Below are 18,802 nucleotides of genomic sequence, written 5' to 3' on the forward strand. Positions count from 1 at the left end.
CCTTGAGATATATTTGTTTTGTATAACTTAATTTTCAACACTTTTATCTACATATTCTTTTTCATTTTCACATATTCTTCAATATTTATATGTGATGATTTTTACAATATTCGTCAATCCGGTGGATGTACTTCCTCAAAATCTTAATGTAATTCTTCCATTGTGTTCAGAGAAAATCTCATATTTCGGATTTAGAATATGTTCTCCATTTGAACGCTATACTCTGTGGCTGCGTTCCATTTAACACTCACAACACTCACGGAATCATTTCATCCTTGTTGTTTCAAACGTTAAACAAGGATAAACGATGCTGGCGAGCGTTGCGAGTATTATGTAGAACGCATCATATATTATTCATCTTCTGCTAAAGAAAATATTTTTTCGTTTCTACCCATAATATTATAACGTTTAACTTCTTAAATATACTTCTTGTGAAGTATACTATGAGTGCGTTCCGAAATTCACTGCCAATGTTGAAAACCTATAGCGTACGTAACGTATACTATATAGTTTCAGCACTGGCAGTGAAAATTGGAACGCACCCTATGTGTAATGTTGCACAGCAGATTCGATTTCTTTTTGTTTCGATGAGCCTTTGTGAATGCAATTATTTTTACGGATGTATGTGAACAAACTTTAGCAGTTTTTAATGGACGTCTTACTGTGCTTTCAAAAATTGGAAAATTACCATTACGCATCTGTTGCAGCAGCACTGAAAGAATTTGCAGTAATCGATCAAACGATTTCTTTATTTTGCTCTGTAGTTTTTCTTGTAGTTCTCTTATGTTATTCTTCTTGTGATCCTTTAACTTCAAGCCTCCTTTGTATTTTTTTATTCATAATGAAACAGTTGTGCTGCATTGTATAGTTTGTACAATATTTGTCTTTTCTATTTACTTCTATTAAGTCTTACCCTGAAGTCAGTCGGCATACTGGCTTATTCTTCTACTTTTGAAAAGTAGAAAAGAAGAAGAAACTAATGTCAACCGATACGATCGGCTTCAGTGAGAATAAGCCTTAAGGTATAAAATTCGGTGATACGATTACTTTTTTTATTTCTATTCCTCTTTCTTTCTTTCTTTCCATAGCAAGTATAGAATTACATATAGTTAAAGAGAAGTCTGTTCTAAATATACAGAAAAGAAAATATTATATAATTTACAAAAAATGTAGAAATAAATAAATAAAGAATAACACAGCCAACTGATAAAAATAAACAAATAACTAAATAAAAATTAATCTTTTTGATAGAGAAATAGTAATTAATTTCTCCAGAGATCTCTTTTCGATTTTTAAAATGTAAATTTTTCGATTTTTAAAATGTATAAAAAACATTTTCAACACTATTTATTTTCTCTTTATATTTTAAATTATTCACATTCTTAATTCGCATCGATGAGAGAGTCCAAGTTTTATTAAGTAACTTTAGATATTCATATTTTTTATAATTAAAAATATCATAAATAATTTAAATTTTGATATTTTAAATTTGTATACAAAGATTCCAATTTCATCTCTTTCGCGCTGTTCATTCACTGTCGTCCGTGTACTACCAGCTCGTAGTAGCAGTAGGTTTATCCCGGTGCGAATAATTATTTTTTCCCCTCGGTATGAACGTCCAATCCGGACGTAGCAATTTAATTTCCCTTACCATGCCGCTCGTGGTCGTTTTCTACATTTTAGCGATTTAAAGCGTCTTGATCTAACCGGCCATTAGCCTGCACGATCTCCCCAGAGTCTTGCACCCGATCGCACACGGTTCCTGAATTTTTAAGATCCGGGGTAATTCCGGAGACAATGCACTCTCTCTCCGCAACCCTTATTCATTTTTTTCCCCTCGTTATCTATACCCGCACTTATCTTACCTGACTGTTGTAAACTTGCAACCGACCTGGCAATTCTTCCTTCCGATGGGAATATCTTGTTGGTACTTTCTATTGGTTCATGTCGACGTCGAGGTGGGGGATTGGTAGCGCACAACGATTCTTCCGTGTTCATCCGCTTTCATCCCCCGTGCTCATCCATGTGTTCAATATCGCTACACGAAGTACATGGTTGGATTTTCGACGAAATAGCGAAGTTTCAAGGTAGTATCGATGTAAGGAGGCATCCTGGTCGAAAATACCATTCAAAGGCAGCGCTCCGAAAATGAACTCGAAGACCGATTCCTTGAAGATCCTTGACGGCACTGTTAGTCGTTCAATCGAGATCGGTCTCCGCGTGATCGGCGTTTGGCCCAACTCGTCCTTCACGATCCTCCGTCGCGCCTTCTGGATGATCACTCTTACGATGGCGCAGACCTTTCAGTATCGATATTTCGTTATACACGTCCGCACGGACGATCTCTCACATCTGATGGATGGTCTTAGCACTACGATGTCTTATAGCCTCCTACTACTGAAACTTACGATATTTTGGATCAATCGACGGTGAGCTTCGCTTATCTAAGTCGCGAAACGAACGCAATCTTTCCATGCATTTGAGTATCGAGTTCAAATTGATTTGGTATTTTTTTAAAATAAAACGAAATGAAGAATTAGTTCTATATACGAAAATATCAAAGATCAAATAAAGACAGATTTTCACAGTTATAATATTTAATTGTTGTACATGCATCATGATTTAAAGTATGTGAAGAAAGTGAAAGATTGTTACATTCTTTTATGATCATAAGCGAGCTCGAAAGGCAAGTCCCCAAATTTCTCACAGGATATTCCACGACATCCTGACGATGATGTCCCAAGATCGGAGCGAGTGCATGACCGAGTGGGCCATCTACTCAATGTCAAGGACAACCGATGTGTCGCATCGGTTTTCCAACTTGATCATTGGTCTTTATTCGACATCAGTGTTTATTTACGGTACCGGTGTACTCGTTGCTCATCCTGACGAGTCCGACGAGCAACTTACGGTGCCGGCGCGAGAATTGTTTCTTAAGATGGAGCTACCCTTCGAGTCCAGTGCCTCTCCTGCGTACGAGCTCGTAATGATTACGCAGTTTTTCCATCAATTATCAGCAGCCACGATAGTTGGTGTACTTAATGCCTTAATTGTGTCATTGGTAAGTGAATATAAGCTAAGATGACAAAGAAAAACAATAAGATAAGTTATAAAGATCTTTGGATCAAAGAAGTTTTGGATCAGTACAAATCTCATTGGCAATAAAATAACATAATTAATGTTACTTTATAAGTTGCTTTAATTCTTTTTTATAAGAAGAGACGTAAAAGAAAAATTTTTTTATTATATACTTGTTAAAAGAAAAGAGAGAACAAGTGTAGAGTAGATTCTAATTCTAAAGCATTTACAATTAAATTGATAAGTATTGCACTAAATGTACAATTATATCACGTAATGGAGATGCGCAATTTATATAAGTAGCTTATTGTTAGTAGAATAATAAAATAATTTTGATTGGATCTCTCGCGCTCCGCATTGTTCGAGATAACGAGTATTCTGTATTATTCGCGTGATTAATAACTTATTTCATTTACTTTATTTAGCGAAATGAAAAGCATTCTGGTAAGTCTGATCGATAAATAATAATATGGAGTTTAAAACGTCTCTATATTTTTGCCGTTAATTCCTCTATTCTTTTATAATATAATAAATTAAATATGATATCGCCCAAAGCGATATATAATTTCTTTTATTAAAATGTTTATAAAATATTCTTAATAAAATAAATTTGTAATTAATATTATATTTTATATTTTTATATTATTAATATAATATTAATTATTGTAATTAATTATTTAATTATTAAGTATAAGATTTTAATTCTAATGTATAATAGATTTCGCTTATCTGCTGTTACTTTCCTTGTTGATGAATTTTTATATTCACAAGTTGTTTTCTATACTGAATCGTGGCAATATCGAGAACATACTGCAGGGCGTTGACCGTTATTTTTAGATTCTTCACGTAGGTGGGCAAATCGATATAATGTGCCGAGGGTTGGTAGAAATCTCTTCAGACGATACGTTCGACTTGCAAACCTCGACTATCAAAGCTCTAATACATCGACATCAAAGAATTATTGCGTTCGCAGCCGACATCGAGACTCTCTTTTCATATATAGCTTTGATGCAATTCCTGTGGAACACTTTAGTCATCTGCTGTCTCGGATTTCTAATTGTAATTGTGAGTACTTTATGAAGTCAAATGTACATGCAGTTAATACATATGCAGTAACATTAAATTGCCATTACATGAAACATTTTTATTTTAAATTTTTCGCTTATCGATACGCAATAAAACGGAATATCTCGTACAAAAGTATTCAAAATAAATCCAAAATAAATGATGGCATTCAAGTGTGGATTTTTAGCATTCTTATTTTGCTCGCTGTCCAGAGCATTTTATGTTTGGTATTATTTCCGATTATGTTACAGTCGATCGGCGACACGCAAGGGTCGACAATGATGATTAAATCCCTCTTTTTTTACGTTGTCATTACTTTGGAGGCATTCATATTTTGTTATGCTGGAGAATATCTTAGTGCCAAGGTCAGAACGATGCAGTTATAAATATTATCTTCACGAATTCTTTCTATTTATAATTTTAAATAAATAACGCAACAAAGCTTTGGTATAATTATTGAAAGAAAAAATTATGTGTATCAATATATGTACATAATTTTTCTTATAATATTGTTTATAATATTATATATCAAATTTTATATATTTATATGTATGTAATTTTTTTGTCAGTTACAAATTTCATACAACTTTCTGCGTATAATTTTATCGTCATGTAGGTTATTTTTTTTTTGATATTATCATCATTGAAAAAATATATTTCGAAAAATATATATGAGTGAAGATGTATTATATAGTAATGTTGTACCTAAGCGGTATACTTTTTTTATCATAATTTTAAAACTTAATCACTCACTCGATTATTGTAGGGCAGAATGATCGGCAATGCAGCATACGAAACTAAGTGGTACAACTTGAATCCCACGCAGAGTCGTATTTTATTATTGATGATTTTAAGATCACAAAGAAACTTAACTATTACGATCGGAAAATTTATGGAGCTCTCCCTAGAACGTTTCACAACAGTAAGATGTGCTTTCAGAACTACATTTTTCCATACCTGATATAGGTTGTACATACTTTGAAAGAAAATACACATTGTTAATTTCGAATTTAACTTATAAATTAGTAGGAGACAATATATTTTTATGTATAAAAGATGATATATTTTTATCTTGTTTATTTCATTAAATTTTTATAACAGTTGTATCGATAAAAGTATATAGCGTTTTACAAGCTGCCATACAAAATACGACAAGTTCTACCTTCTTTCTTCTAGATTATTAAGGCATCAGCGTCTTATGTATCCGTGCTGCATGCTATGTCTTAAAAGCCATGTATAGTTGAAAAGGCAATACCTTTTGTATGTTTATGTAGCTATTGTGTTATAAGAAACGCGATATCTCACGAATTCTAGGAACTCATTAGCGTTCCATGAACATGAATGCCCTTATGTAAAAATACATCAATATATCTCATTCGATTCAATAATAGCGTTGTATTGTTTATGGATAAATGTTTCTATGCGCTGCTCAACGTCTTTTCCTTATCATTGCAAAATTTCACCCTCGCTTTCGATTTATCCTTATGGATTTACCTTCCACAATTCCTGCTCTTTGTTTCTTGGTATTTAAAAGTTTTAAGTATTCTACGCACGCATCTGATATTCACGTGTGTCCAGCGCACGTACATTTTTAATGCAAATAACGGACAGCGACTGAGTGATGCATATACCGGGGTAAGTTAGACGCAGGCGTGGGTACTCCTGCCCATTTTTTTTGTAATTATCGAAGAATCATTCTATAATTTTTATTCATGACTTCTAAGATGAAAGAAAAAATATGACATGAAATAAGCGATGAATAATTACTGTCTCGTGCACGGTCAAGGTGGAATCAATTGAGTGTAGAATTTTACAGTTTCACTAAGACTTCTCGCTCAGTTATGTCTAAGAATTGAATTCGAACTTGGATCATATCGAAGTCGGAAATTTCTTTTTCCAATCCATCGCTCTGAAATTCAACGTTTCTTCAATCTTCTTGTAGTTCCAAAATATTTAAATTGTACTGATTTCTATTCGGGATAAATAATCTGTTTAGTAAATCGAGGTCTTCTACACATTATAGTCTTATCTATAGAGAAGAAAACCGAGAATTAGTGATAACTTGCCGTATCATCCGTTTAAAGAAATGTCTTTGAGCTCAATGGAGAACGAGATAGATTCGACGAATATCGTGTGCTGGTCTGTGCAATACGGTCTTCGTATGATAGGTGTATGGCCGGGCATGTCATGCGCAATTTTATTTAAAATTCTCAGCATATCATCAATGATCGTATTTCAAATTCTTCAATATCAATACGTGATCGTGCATTTTGAGGAGGAGGATTTAATGATCCTCATGGACGCATTAAGTGTAACTTTCGCTTACACCCTTTTACTTATCAAAATGCTTATTTTTGCGTTCAATTCTCGGTAAGGCTTCTTCAAAGCGATATATATCGAGCACAGAATTAAATGCAATTCATAAACACTTCTGATATCTTTTATTTTAGTTTTCAAGTCATAAATTGGACTAAAAATATATTTTACTTATATAAATTTACTATTAATTTATGTAACATTGACATAATGACAGAATAAAGACTTCTCTGTATTTTTATGCAATCATATTGGTCACAATATCTCTTTAAACAATCCGTTATAGTCTGCTGAACGAAATCATAACAAGCATGATCAAAGATTGGAAGGAATGTGATGTTTCGGATGAGTACACAATGTCCAGAATAGCTTATATATCTCGTTGGGTTTCCAACGTTATAATTTGCTCACATATGACGTCAGTATTCCTCTACGCGATAGGCACAATAATGAAGATCAAAAATGAAAATCAAACCGATGTTCGAGAGCTCATCATCAAAATGGAGATACCTTTTAAGATTGAGAGCACATCAGTACACATAGCTGTCCTTGTTACTCAATTTATTCACCAGACAAGTGCGGCTGGTATGGTGGGTGTAGTGAATTCCTTGCTAATAATACTGGTAAGTTTGAGTATTTCTTCGTGATTTGTCTATATTCCTGGAACTGAAAATAATTATGATATAATTCTGAGACAAAAGATTGTTAAAACATTTTATGTACATATAGTAACAACAGCTATAATTATACAAAAATAATAGTTTGTGAAATAAAATTATATAAGCAGACGCGAAAAGTATATTTTTTCATCTTCGTTTTATGTTAATTTTGATTCAGACCAAGAAAACGAACGCAAATAAGCACAATCGTCATTAATTCACACTCATTGAAACAAGCTGTTCTTTCGTGTTTGTTTGCATTCGTTTGTTGAATCGAGATTGAGACATTACATTGGACTGAAAATACGCGACATTTATTTAGGTTTTTCACGTGTGTGGGCAGATTGATATAATGCGGCAGAAATTGAGTGAAATTACGCAGAAGAACGTCGAGCGGAAGAACATCGAGCAGAATGTGAATGAAAACGTCTTAAAAGATCTGATCGTTCGACATCAGGAAATTATCACCTTCTCCAAAAACATCGAGGATCTCTATTCCAATATTGCACTGGTACAATTTGTATCGAATACTCTGGTTATTTGTTGTCTAGGATTCCTTATTGTTATCGTAAGTATACTAAAATGATATTAATTTCTTTGAAATATAAAGTAATATATAAAATTTCAGTCTATCGGTGCCCCAGGCGGATCAATGATGTTGGTCAAGTCCGTATTCTTTTATATTGTTATGAGCTTAGAAGCATTTGTATATTGCTTTGTCGGACAATATCTGAGTACAAAAGTCCGTATAAAATGTATTATATCAGATATATACGATATCTGTTACGATATTCTCTATGACAAAGATATATGATTGTATATTTTAGAGCGAAATGGTCGGCGACTCGGCGTACGAGTCATTTTGGTATGAATTGAGTCCTAGTCAAAATCGAGACATCCACATTATGATCATAAGATCCCAACAGCACTTGACGCTCACGATAGGAAAAGTTATGGAACTTTCTTTGAGACAATTTGCCAATGTAAGAATTTAGCAAAGTTAATGAAAATGATAAAAAAAAAAACTACATCTTTTTGCGCGAAGTGTTATCACGAATATATCTTGACAATCATTTTTTAATCGTTGAGTCCTAATATGATATTCCTATATGATAACTATAATAGCTTCTATCATGTTGTAGATCCTTAAAGCTTCGGCGTCATACGTGTCGGTGTTGCACGCAATGTATTGAGGTCTAAATATACTTTGTACGTCGCTTATATTTTTGCATGCAGATCTCTATAGTACTTTTACACGATTGGTCATTTTCCCATTCAGAGACTCGACGGGGTTTCGCGTCGAGTGTACGTAAACAAAGGAACAAGAAAATTATTTACTGAAGCATCAATTGGTGATAATCGTACTTGATTTGGAGTGCATAAGAAAAGAGCTATAAATACAACAATGATTCTCTCGATCAATGTACTTTGCCAGATCTGATAAAATAAAAAAAAGCATTTTTTTTAAACAGAAATTTAATTTAATATTATCAAATTAAGTATTTTATATTAATTAAGATCAAATTTTTATACTAATTTTTATACTAATTAGAATAAAATTTGAAAGATACTTATTTTTTAATAATTTATTTCTATATTCATGTATAATTAATTTCAAACATATAAAATGCATGCTTAATATATATATTTTCATAAAATAGATATGAAAGTACGTTAATGCATGTACACATGTAAAAATATTATAAAAGCTATTATCCTTTTTATTTTATATTAAATTTTCTCAAATAAGATATTATAATAAAATGTTTTTTGTGACTAATTGTAAGAATTAGGTATATACTTATTAACCGTATTTTTATAATATTGTATACGTGTTTATATTTGCAATATCAGTATAAATTAAAATAAATTTATTTGTTTAAGAGTCTTGAGCTTCTGATTAAAGATGAGCTGATGTTATGTAAAAACTATTGTACAAAAATATTGTTACAATATTATGAACTTATTTTCATTACAAGAAGATATTACTCGTCGAGCTATCTTTTTCTTCATCACATGTTCCAGCTTGCAGAATCACTATATGCTCTAGTTTACAGCACCTTCTCGGAACCAGCTATAATATTAAATGTAATTTTCTCACTGGTTTTTCCATCGCAACAACAGGTACGTCTTCGTTTCCTCCCTACAACAAATCCCTTCGATGTGCTCCCCCAGTAGTACGTTTCAACCTCGCAATGAGCGGTTCTTGGAAGTTGTGTTACCTTGCTCACCTCAGTGCATTTTTAAGGAATACGTGCATTTGCTGCAGTGTGATCGTCAGTTCGAAGGGGATGATCCTACTGTTTATGTTCGTCCATCCATTATAATTGCAATTTTGCTCAGTACATTACGAATATATATTTAATATCGAAAATATCGAAATATATATATATATTATATATACATATATATATTTCGATATTTTAATATTTCAAATCTTTTAATATTTGTATTTGATCATACACTTCGGGGCAGCATTATTTTTCTGTTCATGAATGTGATAAGCTCAACCATAACTTATAAGATATATGTTTCATTTTTATGCTTACACGCTGTAAGCATCAGTTCATTCTTGTTATTTATTAAATATTAATATTAAAAGGAGAAATTATGCTTACAAGCGTTGTAACGCAATACCTACTTCTGTTTATAATTAAAAAATGTTAATCAATGATTGATAAGACATAATTACATTCAGTTTTCGATCTGTGATAAAGTATTTTGAAATGATTATAATCTTTGAAACGTTTCTTACAGCTGACCATGTTTTAGTTCGATTCAGTCAATATGTTCATATTATTTTTTTGATCGGGTATATCATCTCTATCGTATTATTAAAATTTTGCTGGGGGGTAACGTTGATTCAAGTACCGATACCTTAGTATCGGTACATGATGGTGAACATTTGCTTTACATTTTTAATATAAATAACGTACGGTAACTGAAGGAAGAAAAGAGGATATAGAAAACTTGATAGCTGTCTTTACATGAATTTTTTGTAACTACCGCAATTATTGAAACATCGACTTATAATTTTTCCTCGTGACTTCTGAGATAAAAAGAAGTAGAATGTGAACAGCTTTCATTGGTTGGCTACAACCATGGTGGGGATTACTCGAATACTGAATTAGATTCTAGTATTCTAGCGTTAGACTTTTAGACAGTTTTATTAAAACCTCTCGAGTGATCACATCTAAAGACAAAGTTAAGACTATTGACTATGTCGTACTTGAGAATTTCCTTTGTCTATTAACTTTGAAATCGAACGTTTCGTCAGTATTGCGGTTTTAGTGCAAAAATTTTAAGCTGCGTCGTACTGATTATTTGAACTATATATGCTGTTACGTTAGCAAACTGATACTTTCTTCTGGATTATGTACTCACTTATAATGTAGTCAGAGAAAAAGATAATTTAATTAGTGTTAGTGATAAACCACGTTGATGATCGTGCAGTAAAACAAATTTATTTGATATCAATGAATAACGAAATAAAATTAGCGAATACCATATGTCGCTCCGTGGAGTTCGGTCTTCGCATGATCGGTGTATGGCCGGATACATCGTGTGCAATTTTCCGCAGAGTATGTTGCATATCTTCGATGGCAATATTTCAGACCTTTCAATATTGGTACTTGATCATGCATTTCGGCAAAAGCAATATTTTCCTTCTCATGGACGTGATAAGCGCAACTCTGACTTATAGTCTTCTGCTTGTCAAACTGATTATTATCATATTCAACGTTCGGTAAGGTTCTTCATTACGATATACGTTGAGTATAAAATCAAGTACGGCCACACACAATAAGCATTTAGATTCTAGATCTCAAGCTACTTTTTCGCAAGAAGAAAAAATGTTTGATTTTTAATCTGTTTAAATTTTGCAAATTTGGATTGAATATATTTCTGGAGTAATATTTCGCATATAGCTGCGATCTCAATATTTTTTTGAATAATTCATTATAGTCTGCTGGATGATATCATAGCACACGTCGTCGAGGATTGGAAAAAGCGCGATGTTTCTGACGAGTACACGATGAATAGAATGGCTTATATCTCTCGCTGGTTTTCCAATTTGATAATCTGTTCGCATGCAGTATCGGTATTCTTCTATGCGATCGGTACTTTGTTGGCGCACAAAAATAGCAATCAAACTGATGCTCGAGAGCTCATTCTCAAGATGGAGTTACCTTTCGAGATCGAAACCACATCAGTATATCTTACCGTTCTCATTACACAGTTCGTTCATCAGGTAAGCGCTGCCAGTATGTTGGCTGTGCTAAATTGCTTGCTGTTAACATTGGTAAGTTTGAATACCTTTTCATGATTTTTTTAGAATTATAAAGAAAAATAACGCTAAGAAGATAATTTAAGGACTTAAGTAATCCTGAAAGTATGTTATTAAACAGATTTATTATTTTATAAAATACATTATTAAATGAAGAATACATTTGAATTTTGTTTAAAAAATAAATAATTATGTAAAATGGTTAATAAATACAGTATTTGTTCCATTTCCTAAGTTATTAAAAATATGTAATAGATATATTAAGGAAGAAAAAATAAAAACGCAATAATTATTAATTAATATATTAAAATTTTATTATTTAACTTTTTTATACATAGAAACTTAAATGTTTCTAAATAACAAGAATTAAAAATTAAATTTACTCAGCATTGAATATAGAACAAAAAATAAAAGTGTTTTCATTGTACATACCTGATGTTAAATTGAATTTAATTGTAACATTTAGGTTCTTCATGCTTGTGGACAGATTGATATATTGCGGCAGAAACTGAGTGAAATCACACGGAAGAACACCAAGCAACATATGAATGATATCGCAAAAATACTGATTATTCGACATCAAAAAATTATTTCCTTCTCCAAAAATATTGAGACTCTCTTCTCAAACATAGCGCTAATACAATTCGTGTCAATTACTTTAGTCCTCTGTTCCCTAGGATTTGTCATCGTGACCGTAAGTATATGCGAAATAACATAATTTGTTCAAAAAAACATAAGTTATTTAAAATTTTTAGTCTATTGGTGTTCCGGGCGGATCGCCTATGCTAGTAAAATCCGTGTTCTTTTACATTCTAGTCAATATGGAGGCATTTATAGTTTGCTTTCTTGGAGAATATCTCAGTACAAAAGTCAGTAAATATGACATGTGTGTAGGGTATATGACATGTTTTACAACGAAACTTATTTTAGAGCAAAATGATTGGCGACGCTGCGTATGAAGCGCTTTGGTACGAATTGAATCCAATTCAGCATCGAGATATTCTCTTTATAATTGTAAGATCACAGAAGTATTTGACGCTCACGATCGGCAAGGTCGCTGAACTTTCACTAAAGCAATTTACTAACGTAAGGATTCAGTAAAGTAATAAAAGTAGTTGAGTAGAGGCATATTCGTGGCATAGAATTTTACATTGATTGATGTTTTGACATGTTCGAGTGACGATCTCTAGTCACTTCATCACGGCATAAGTATTCGCGTACGATGGCCGTAATTGCTTTTATCATGTTGTAGATCATGAAAGCCTCGGCATCGTATATGTCGGTGTTACACGCGATATATTGAAGCCTAAACATACTTTATGCTCCGCTTATATCTTCGCGTGCAGAAGGATATAGTACTTTTACTACCGTCAGCTGGTTATGTGATTAGCAATTTTCCTATTCAGAGACTCGATGGGGTTTCACATCAGATGTATATAAGAGTAGACGAGTAGATGCATGAGTATTGGCTTGCATATTAAAGTATTGTATTGGTTTGTGATGAACAATGTGAAGTGGATCTTCTTGGTCGATGTACTTTTTCAAAACTAATAACAACAAAATAAAAGCATTTAGTCGAATATTTAATTTAATTTAATATTTAGCACTACTTTACATTATAAAGTTAAAAATTAAACTTGGAAGAATCTGTGTGCGATGTTGTGTGTGTATGTATGCGCGTATGTTTAAAATAATTGAATATTTTATACATATATATATTTAAATTTTATACATATGCATAAATGTGTATATCCAAGATATAATTTATAAGAAAAAACTTTTATATTTTATTTCTTTTATTTTATATATACATATAATATATTACACAATCAATTAATTAATCGCAAAACAAAATAATGACTGGTTTACTATCAAAAAAATAATATTAATACCTATATTAATCGCAATTTTATTATATCATCTATATATAATTTATTATAAAATAAGTATAAAATTATTTTATTTTAAGTAGGATTTTTCAACTTCTTTCAGCAAAAAGAAAACTCACTTAAAATCATCCTTCATGATAGATGTAGTGTTCACATTTCGATTGTACTGAATTATAACGTTGAGCTACATGAGACTGAAATTTGTTAATGTCGATTGATACGTTGAAAAACGTTTGTCTTGCATTTTTAATGCAAATAACGGACAGCGATCGATCGATGTGTACACGAGGGTGTATAGAAGTTCTTTATGGCTATCTTTTTGCCTGTTCTTTTTTTCTTACAACTGCGATAATCATCGAAATGTCGGATTATTTACTCACAATTTCTAAGATAAGAAGATACGGAAAAATACGATGGAAACGCAAGATAAGTATATTTTTTATTGATTTATAACTGGAGGGGAGAGGTTTACTTGAGTAATGAATTTTACAGTTTTACTGAGGCCTTTTGATCGACCACATCATGACTGTTAACTGTAACTAAGCTGAAATAAAAATTGATCTGCATGCTGCAGTTAGAAATTTTAGAGTTCATGTTCTAACCGATGACATTATAAAATATAACGTCGTGTTAGAATTTTGATGCTACTTAAGCTGTGTGCGCTTATCATTTATTTTAAATAATCCGTTAAACAAATGTATGTATTTTCTCTGATTATAATCTTACTATGAGGTAGACGGAGAAGAAAACTATTAACTTAAAATATTAGTGTTATATCACGTTGGTGCTATCGAGCTGTGAGACTAATTTGCTCGGGGTCAATGAATAACGGTATAGAATCGGAGAATATAGTGTGCTATCCTATCAAGTTCGGACTTCGCCTAATCGGCGTATGGCCGGATACGTCATATGCAATCTTGCGCAGAGTGTTGTGCATATCTTCAATGGCGGTGTTTCAGATTTTTCAATATTGGTACGTGATCTTACGTTTCGGAGAGGAGGATCTCTTACTCCTTATGGACGTATTAAGTGCAACTATGGCTTACAGTCTTCTGCTAATCAAATTGATTATTTTTGCATTCAATGCTCGGTAAGCTTCTTCGTCGCGATACTGATAAGAGAAGTTTCAAAACTGTCCGGAACCGATTTGATTCTTTAAGAAATATGTTGTTAAACACGAAAATTTAAGAGACACGTATTTTTTTATACGTATCCTAACTCATGTTTATGAAACACCCCTTAAACGTGAGTTAGGACACGTATAAAAAAATACGTGTCTCTTAGATTTTCGTGTTTAACAACATATTTCATGGAGAATTAAATCGGTTCCGGACAGTTGTGAAATTTCCCTTGTGAGTTATAAATATAATTCGCAAAATAAATATATCTTGGATTATACTCTTTAGATTCCAGGTTGTAAGTCGAAAGAAATAACCTTGAATTTATATCACTTTTGCTATTAATTTATAATCATCTGACATCTCACGAAATAAAGAAATCTTCGCGTTTTGGTGCGACTTGGTCAATATTATATTTCTTTATAGTTTTTTCATTATAGTCTGCTGAACGAAATCATAGCACACACAGTTGCTGACTGGAAGGAGCGCGATGTTTACGACGAATACACAATGACTAGGATGGCGTACATCTCTCGTCGGTTCTCCAACTTCATAATTGCTTTGTACGCGCTTTCGGTGTTCCTTTATGCAACCGGTACTTTGTTGAGGTTTAAAAGTAATAATCAGACTGACACTCGAGAACTTCTCCTTAAAATGGAATTACCTTTTGAGATCAAAAGCACATCGGTGCATGTAGCTATCTTTGTTACACAATTTGTTCATCAAACAAGCGCAGCCAGTATGGTGGGCGTGATGAATTCTTTGCTAATAACATTAGTAAGTTTAAATTTTTTCTATAATTTGTCGGTGTTTCTGAAAGTTGTGAAAAAGAATAAATGAAAAGAATAATATAACATGTAGAGAAGAGGAATTTTCAAAATTTAATCTATTTAAAATATAGTAAATATAACAAATATATAAATATCTTAATAATAGTTTTTTCGTTTTATATTAAAAAAATTGTGTTACTGAAGCAATGAAAACACGCTTTGACTGGGCGAAACATTAAATTGAACTGGGTGCATATTGTGACGTTTAGGTTCTTCATGTGTGCGGACAAATTGACATTTTGCGGCAAAAATTGTGTGAAATCACGCAAAAGGACATTAAGCGAGGCGTAAACGACAGGATTATGAAAATGTTGATTATTCGGCATCAAAAGATTATTTCTTTTTCCAAGAATATCGAAGACTTTTTCTCAAATATCGCGCTAATACAATTCGTATCAAATACTATGGTTATATGTTCTCTAGGATTTCTTATTGTGATTGTAAGTACATAAAATACGTACGTAACATAATAACTTATAACTTATAACTGAAATATATGATATTTAAAATTTTTAGTCTATGGGTGTCCCGGGTGGAATGCCCATGCTAATAAAGTCCGTGTTTTTTTACATTGTTATAAACATGGAAGCATTCATATTTTGTTTTGTCGGAGAGCATCTCAGTACAAAAGTCAGTATTTCATGTAAAGCGAAGTGGATACAATACACTACTAAGATCTTATTATATATTTCAGAGCCAAAAGATCGGTGATGCTGCATATGAATTGTTTTGGTATGAACTGAATCCAAATCAAAATCGAGATATTCTGATTTTGATTATAAGATCGCAGAAACACTTGACGCTCACGATCGGAAAAGTGATGGATCTTTCTCTCAAGCAGTTCGCTAGCGTAAGAAATTAGTAATATAATAGAAGTGATTAAGAAAAGCTATATTTATAAGTAAACTGTTAATGTGTGTAAACTGTGATGTGTTTTGATATCCTAACAATATTCTTTAGTCGCTTCGTCGTTTTTACGACGTTTGCAATGGCAGTAATTGCTCCTATCATTTTACAGATAGTGAAAGCTTCGGCGTCGTACGTGTCGGTATTATACGCGATGTATTGAAGCTTCAATACACTGCATGTCGCTTATATCTTCGTGAGCAAAAGGATATGGTACTTTTACTACCATCAGTTTACACGGTTAACAATTTTCCTATTCAAAGAGGCGGAGTTTAACATCAAGTGTGCGCGTGTAGACAAGCGAAGTTACTGAAGCATCGATTTCCCGAGGCATCCATTCGCGATGGCTTTATTTAGCCTGCAGTACATAAAGGCAGAGCTATAAATACATTGTTGGTATTTTAGATCGATGTACTTTACCAAATCTGATAATAAAGTGATGACCAAAATAAACGCGTTTAATTAAAAACGATTAATTTAATCAATTACTAGCATTTTCATATTAAGAATTGAAATTTGATTTGAAAAATACTTAATATACTAAACGAAACTATAAAAAATTAAACTTATTTATAGTTTCAAAGGTGTAGTGTAGGAATAATATATACGATAATAATATATTATTATGAAGTACTCACCTTGGTTGTAAGAAAAAATCTCCCGGTGAACAGTGAATCTTTCTTTGTATCGTCGTTCTGTATAAACCGCTATGCTCCTGCTTGCACCGCCGTTGTCCAACTACTCGAGCGGCGAGCCCTCTTGCAAGCTACCTATAGCGCCAAATGTAATCTTTACACTGGTCTTCCTATCGCTACGATACGTCTTAGCTTTCCTCCCTCTCGATTCCCCACGTTACGTTTTTCCCCCAGCAGCAAAACACTTCATCCTTGCTGCAAGCAGTTCGTCGAAACTGCGCTCCATCTTTTCTTTGCCTATTGCATTTTTAAAAAGATAATATATAGTTACACTATAATCAAAAGTTCGGAAAGAAAGGGACTGCCTCTATTATCCATATTTCTAAAATTATAGTTGCAGTCGCTCCATTATTTTCAAAATTACAGTTGCCAGTTATTTCTTTTTTTTTTGCACAATGTAACAGAAATATTTAACAAGTTTTGATTGGCTAATGGTCGATGACACGGGTCGTGTTCGGCTGTCTACCCGTGATCAAGTTTTAGCATAAATAAAGTTATTCTACAACGCGATATTCTGTAATACGAATGATCTGTTCCTCATTGTCCATGAGAAATATGAGAATGGCCACGCTCAGTCGATTGGTCAAGTTTGGCCTTCACATTTATGGTATATGGCCATATGTACCGTCTACTGTGATGTTTAGATCGTACTGGATCATAATGCTAAGCATGGCCCAAGTCTTTCAATACCGATACGTTATAATGAACATTGATATGGACGATTTCTCTCAGTACATGGACGGAGTGAGCAGCGCAATGGTATCTACCCTATTTTACTTTAAGCTCGTTATTCTTTGGACCCATCAAAGTTAGGACGTATTTATGAAAAAATACGCAAATCGTATTACATGTACACCTTATTGGCATTTGCCAAAACTATCGGTAAAAAAATATCGAATAACAATTAATTTCTAATATTATTCAATCGATTTGATTAAGATTTGAGTATATATACGCACTAGTGCGTATAATATATTATGAGTTGCCTATTCTTTCTGATACTTTAATAAAATATTAGCACCAAATTTGAAATTGATCAAAATCGAATAAAATAAAAAGATATTAACGCGAATGGTGCACCTGATCTTCCGTAGAATATTTTTCGATATATTGCAAATGTCTACGGACTGGCAAGACTACACTTCAAACCGCTATAGCTCACGCATAATGACAGATACGGCGAATGTTGCACATCGCACCTCGAGATGGATCGTCGGCACGCAAGTGGTCGCTGTATTTTTATACAGTGCCGGTGTATTCGCCGCTAATGCAAACGGTCCTGAAAGTTTACAGCCGTACGCGCGAGAGTTTATTCTAAAGATGGAGCTGCCGTTCAATATTAGCACAAATTTTATTTACATGACAGTTCAAACTGTTCAAATTTATCATCTGCTTTTACTACATAATCTCTCTGGTACGATTTTCCAGCCAAAGAATTCGAACTATACTGTTCCTTATTCTGAGATCACAAAAAAGATTGACGATCACGAGTGGAAAAATCGTCGACCTTTCCTTGGAGCGATTTACCAGTGTAAGATTTAACTTGCGATAACTTTTTTGCATTTATCTTTCTTATAATGCGAAACTCGAATTCTCCTACAGACTTTACTATAGAGGAGAGTTGCTGAATGCGTACTGGTCGCCTAAATTGTACCTTATCAATATTTTATATTATTAGTTAATATAGGTAATATTTAGTAACAATAATATAAAATATATGAGAAATGAGTAATATAGACAAAAATATAATAACCTACATCTTGTTTTATGGATGTTAGCAGCGTTTTAAAAAATCAGGTACATCTGATATTAATTTTTAATCAACTTATGTAGCTGATAACAACGCGATCATCCAATTTTATTATAAATTTTTGTATTTTTATAAAAAAAGATTTATTGTAGAGTATTTTACATTCACTGTATATACATATTTGCAACCATTGTAAAGATTAAATCGATAT

At 32.7% G+C, this 18,802-nt stretch overlaps 2 protein-coding genes and 1 pseudogene across 2 annotated transcripts in view; all 3 read left to right on the forward strand.

Annotated features, from left to right (window-relative positions):
* LOC108721306 (uncharacterized) overlaps positions 1-12,706 on the forward strand; it is a 37,211-nt gene extending 24,505 nt beyond the window's left edge. The window contains exons 16-29 of the mRNA XM_018445794.1: positions 2,139-2,429; positions 2,710-3,061; positions 4,910-5,065; positions 6,251-6,513; positions 6,746-7,082; positions 7,441-7,686; positions 7,747-7,860; positions 7,946-8,101; positions 10,733-10,863; positions 11,082-11,418; positions 11,870-12,097; positions 12,159-12,272; positions 12,334-12,489; positions 12,656-12,706. Coding sequence (XP_018301296.1) covers positions 2,139-2,429; positions 2,710-3,061; positions 4,910-5,065; positions 6,251-6,513; positions 6,746-7,082; positions 7,441-7,686; positions 7,747-7,860; positions 7,946-8,101; positions 10,733-10,863; positions 11,082-11,418; positions 11,870-12,097; positions 12,159-12,272; positions 12,334-12,489; positions 12,656-12,706 — 2,932 coding nt within the window. The remainder of the gene's footprint in view (positions 1-2,138; positions 2,430-2,709; positions 3,062-4,909; positions 5,066-6,250; positions 6,514-6,745; positions 7,083-7,440; positions 7,687-7,746; positions 7,861-7,945; positions 8,102-10,732; positions 10,864-11,081; positions 11,419-11,869; positions 12,098-12,158; positions 12,273-12,333; positions 12,490-12,655) is intronic.
* A 1,502-nt stretch (positions 12,707-14,208) lies between these two features.
* On the forward strand, positions 14,209-16,470 carry LOC108722071 (odorant receptor 13a-like). Its single transcript, XM_018446985.1, has 6 exons — positions 14,209-14,382; positions 14,851-15,187; positions 15,450-15,680; positions 15,757-15,870; positions 15,935-16,090; positions 16,259-16,470. Exons 1-6 carry the CDS (start codon positions 14,237-14,239, stop codon positions 16,307-16,309), a joined length of 1,035 nt encoding a protein of 344 aa, XP_018302487.1. The 5' UTR covers positions 14,209-14,236; the 3' UTR covers positions 16,310-16,470.
* A 926-nt stretch (positions 16,471-17,396) lies between these two features.
* Positions 17,397-18,304, forward strand: LOC108722183 (uncharacterized; annotated as a pseudogene).
* Positions 18,305-18,802: the final 498 nt, after the last annotated feature.

Source organism: Mycetomoellerius zeteki, unplaced genomic scaffold, assembly GCF_001594055.1.
Source record: "Mycetomoellerius zeteki isolate Tzet28-1 unplaced genomic scaffold, Tzet1.0 scaffold105, whole genome shotgun sequence".
In the NCBI taxonomy this organism is placed as follows: domain Eukaryota; kingdom Metazoa; phylum Arthropoda; class Insecta; order Hymenoptera; family Formicidae; genus Mycetomoellerius; species Mycetomoellerius zeteki.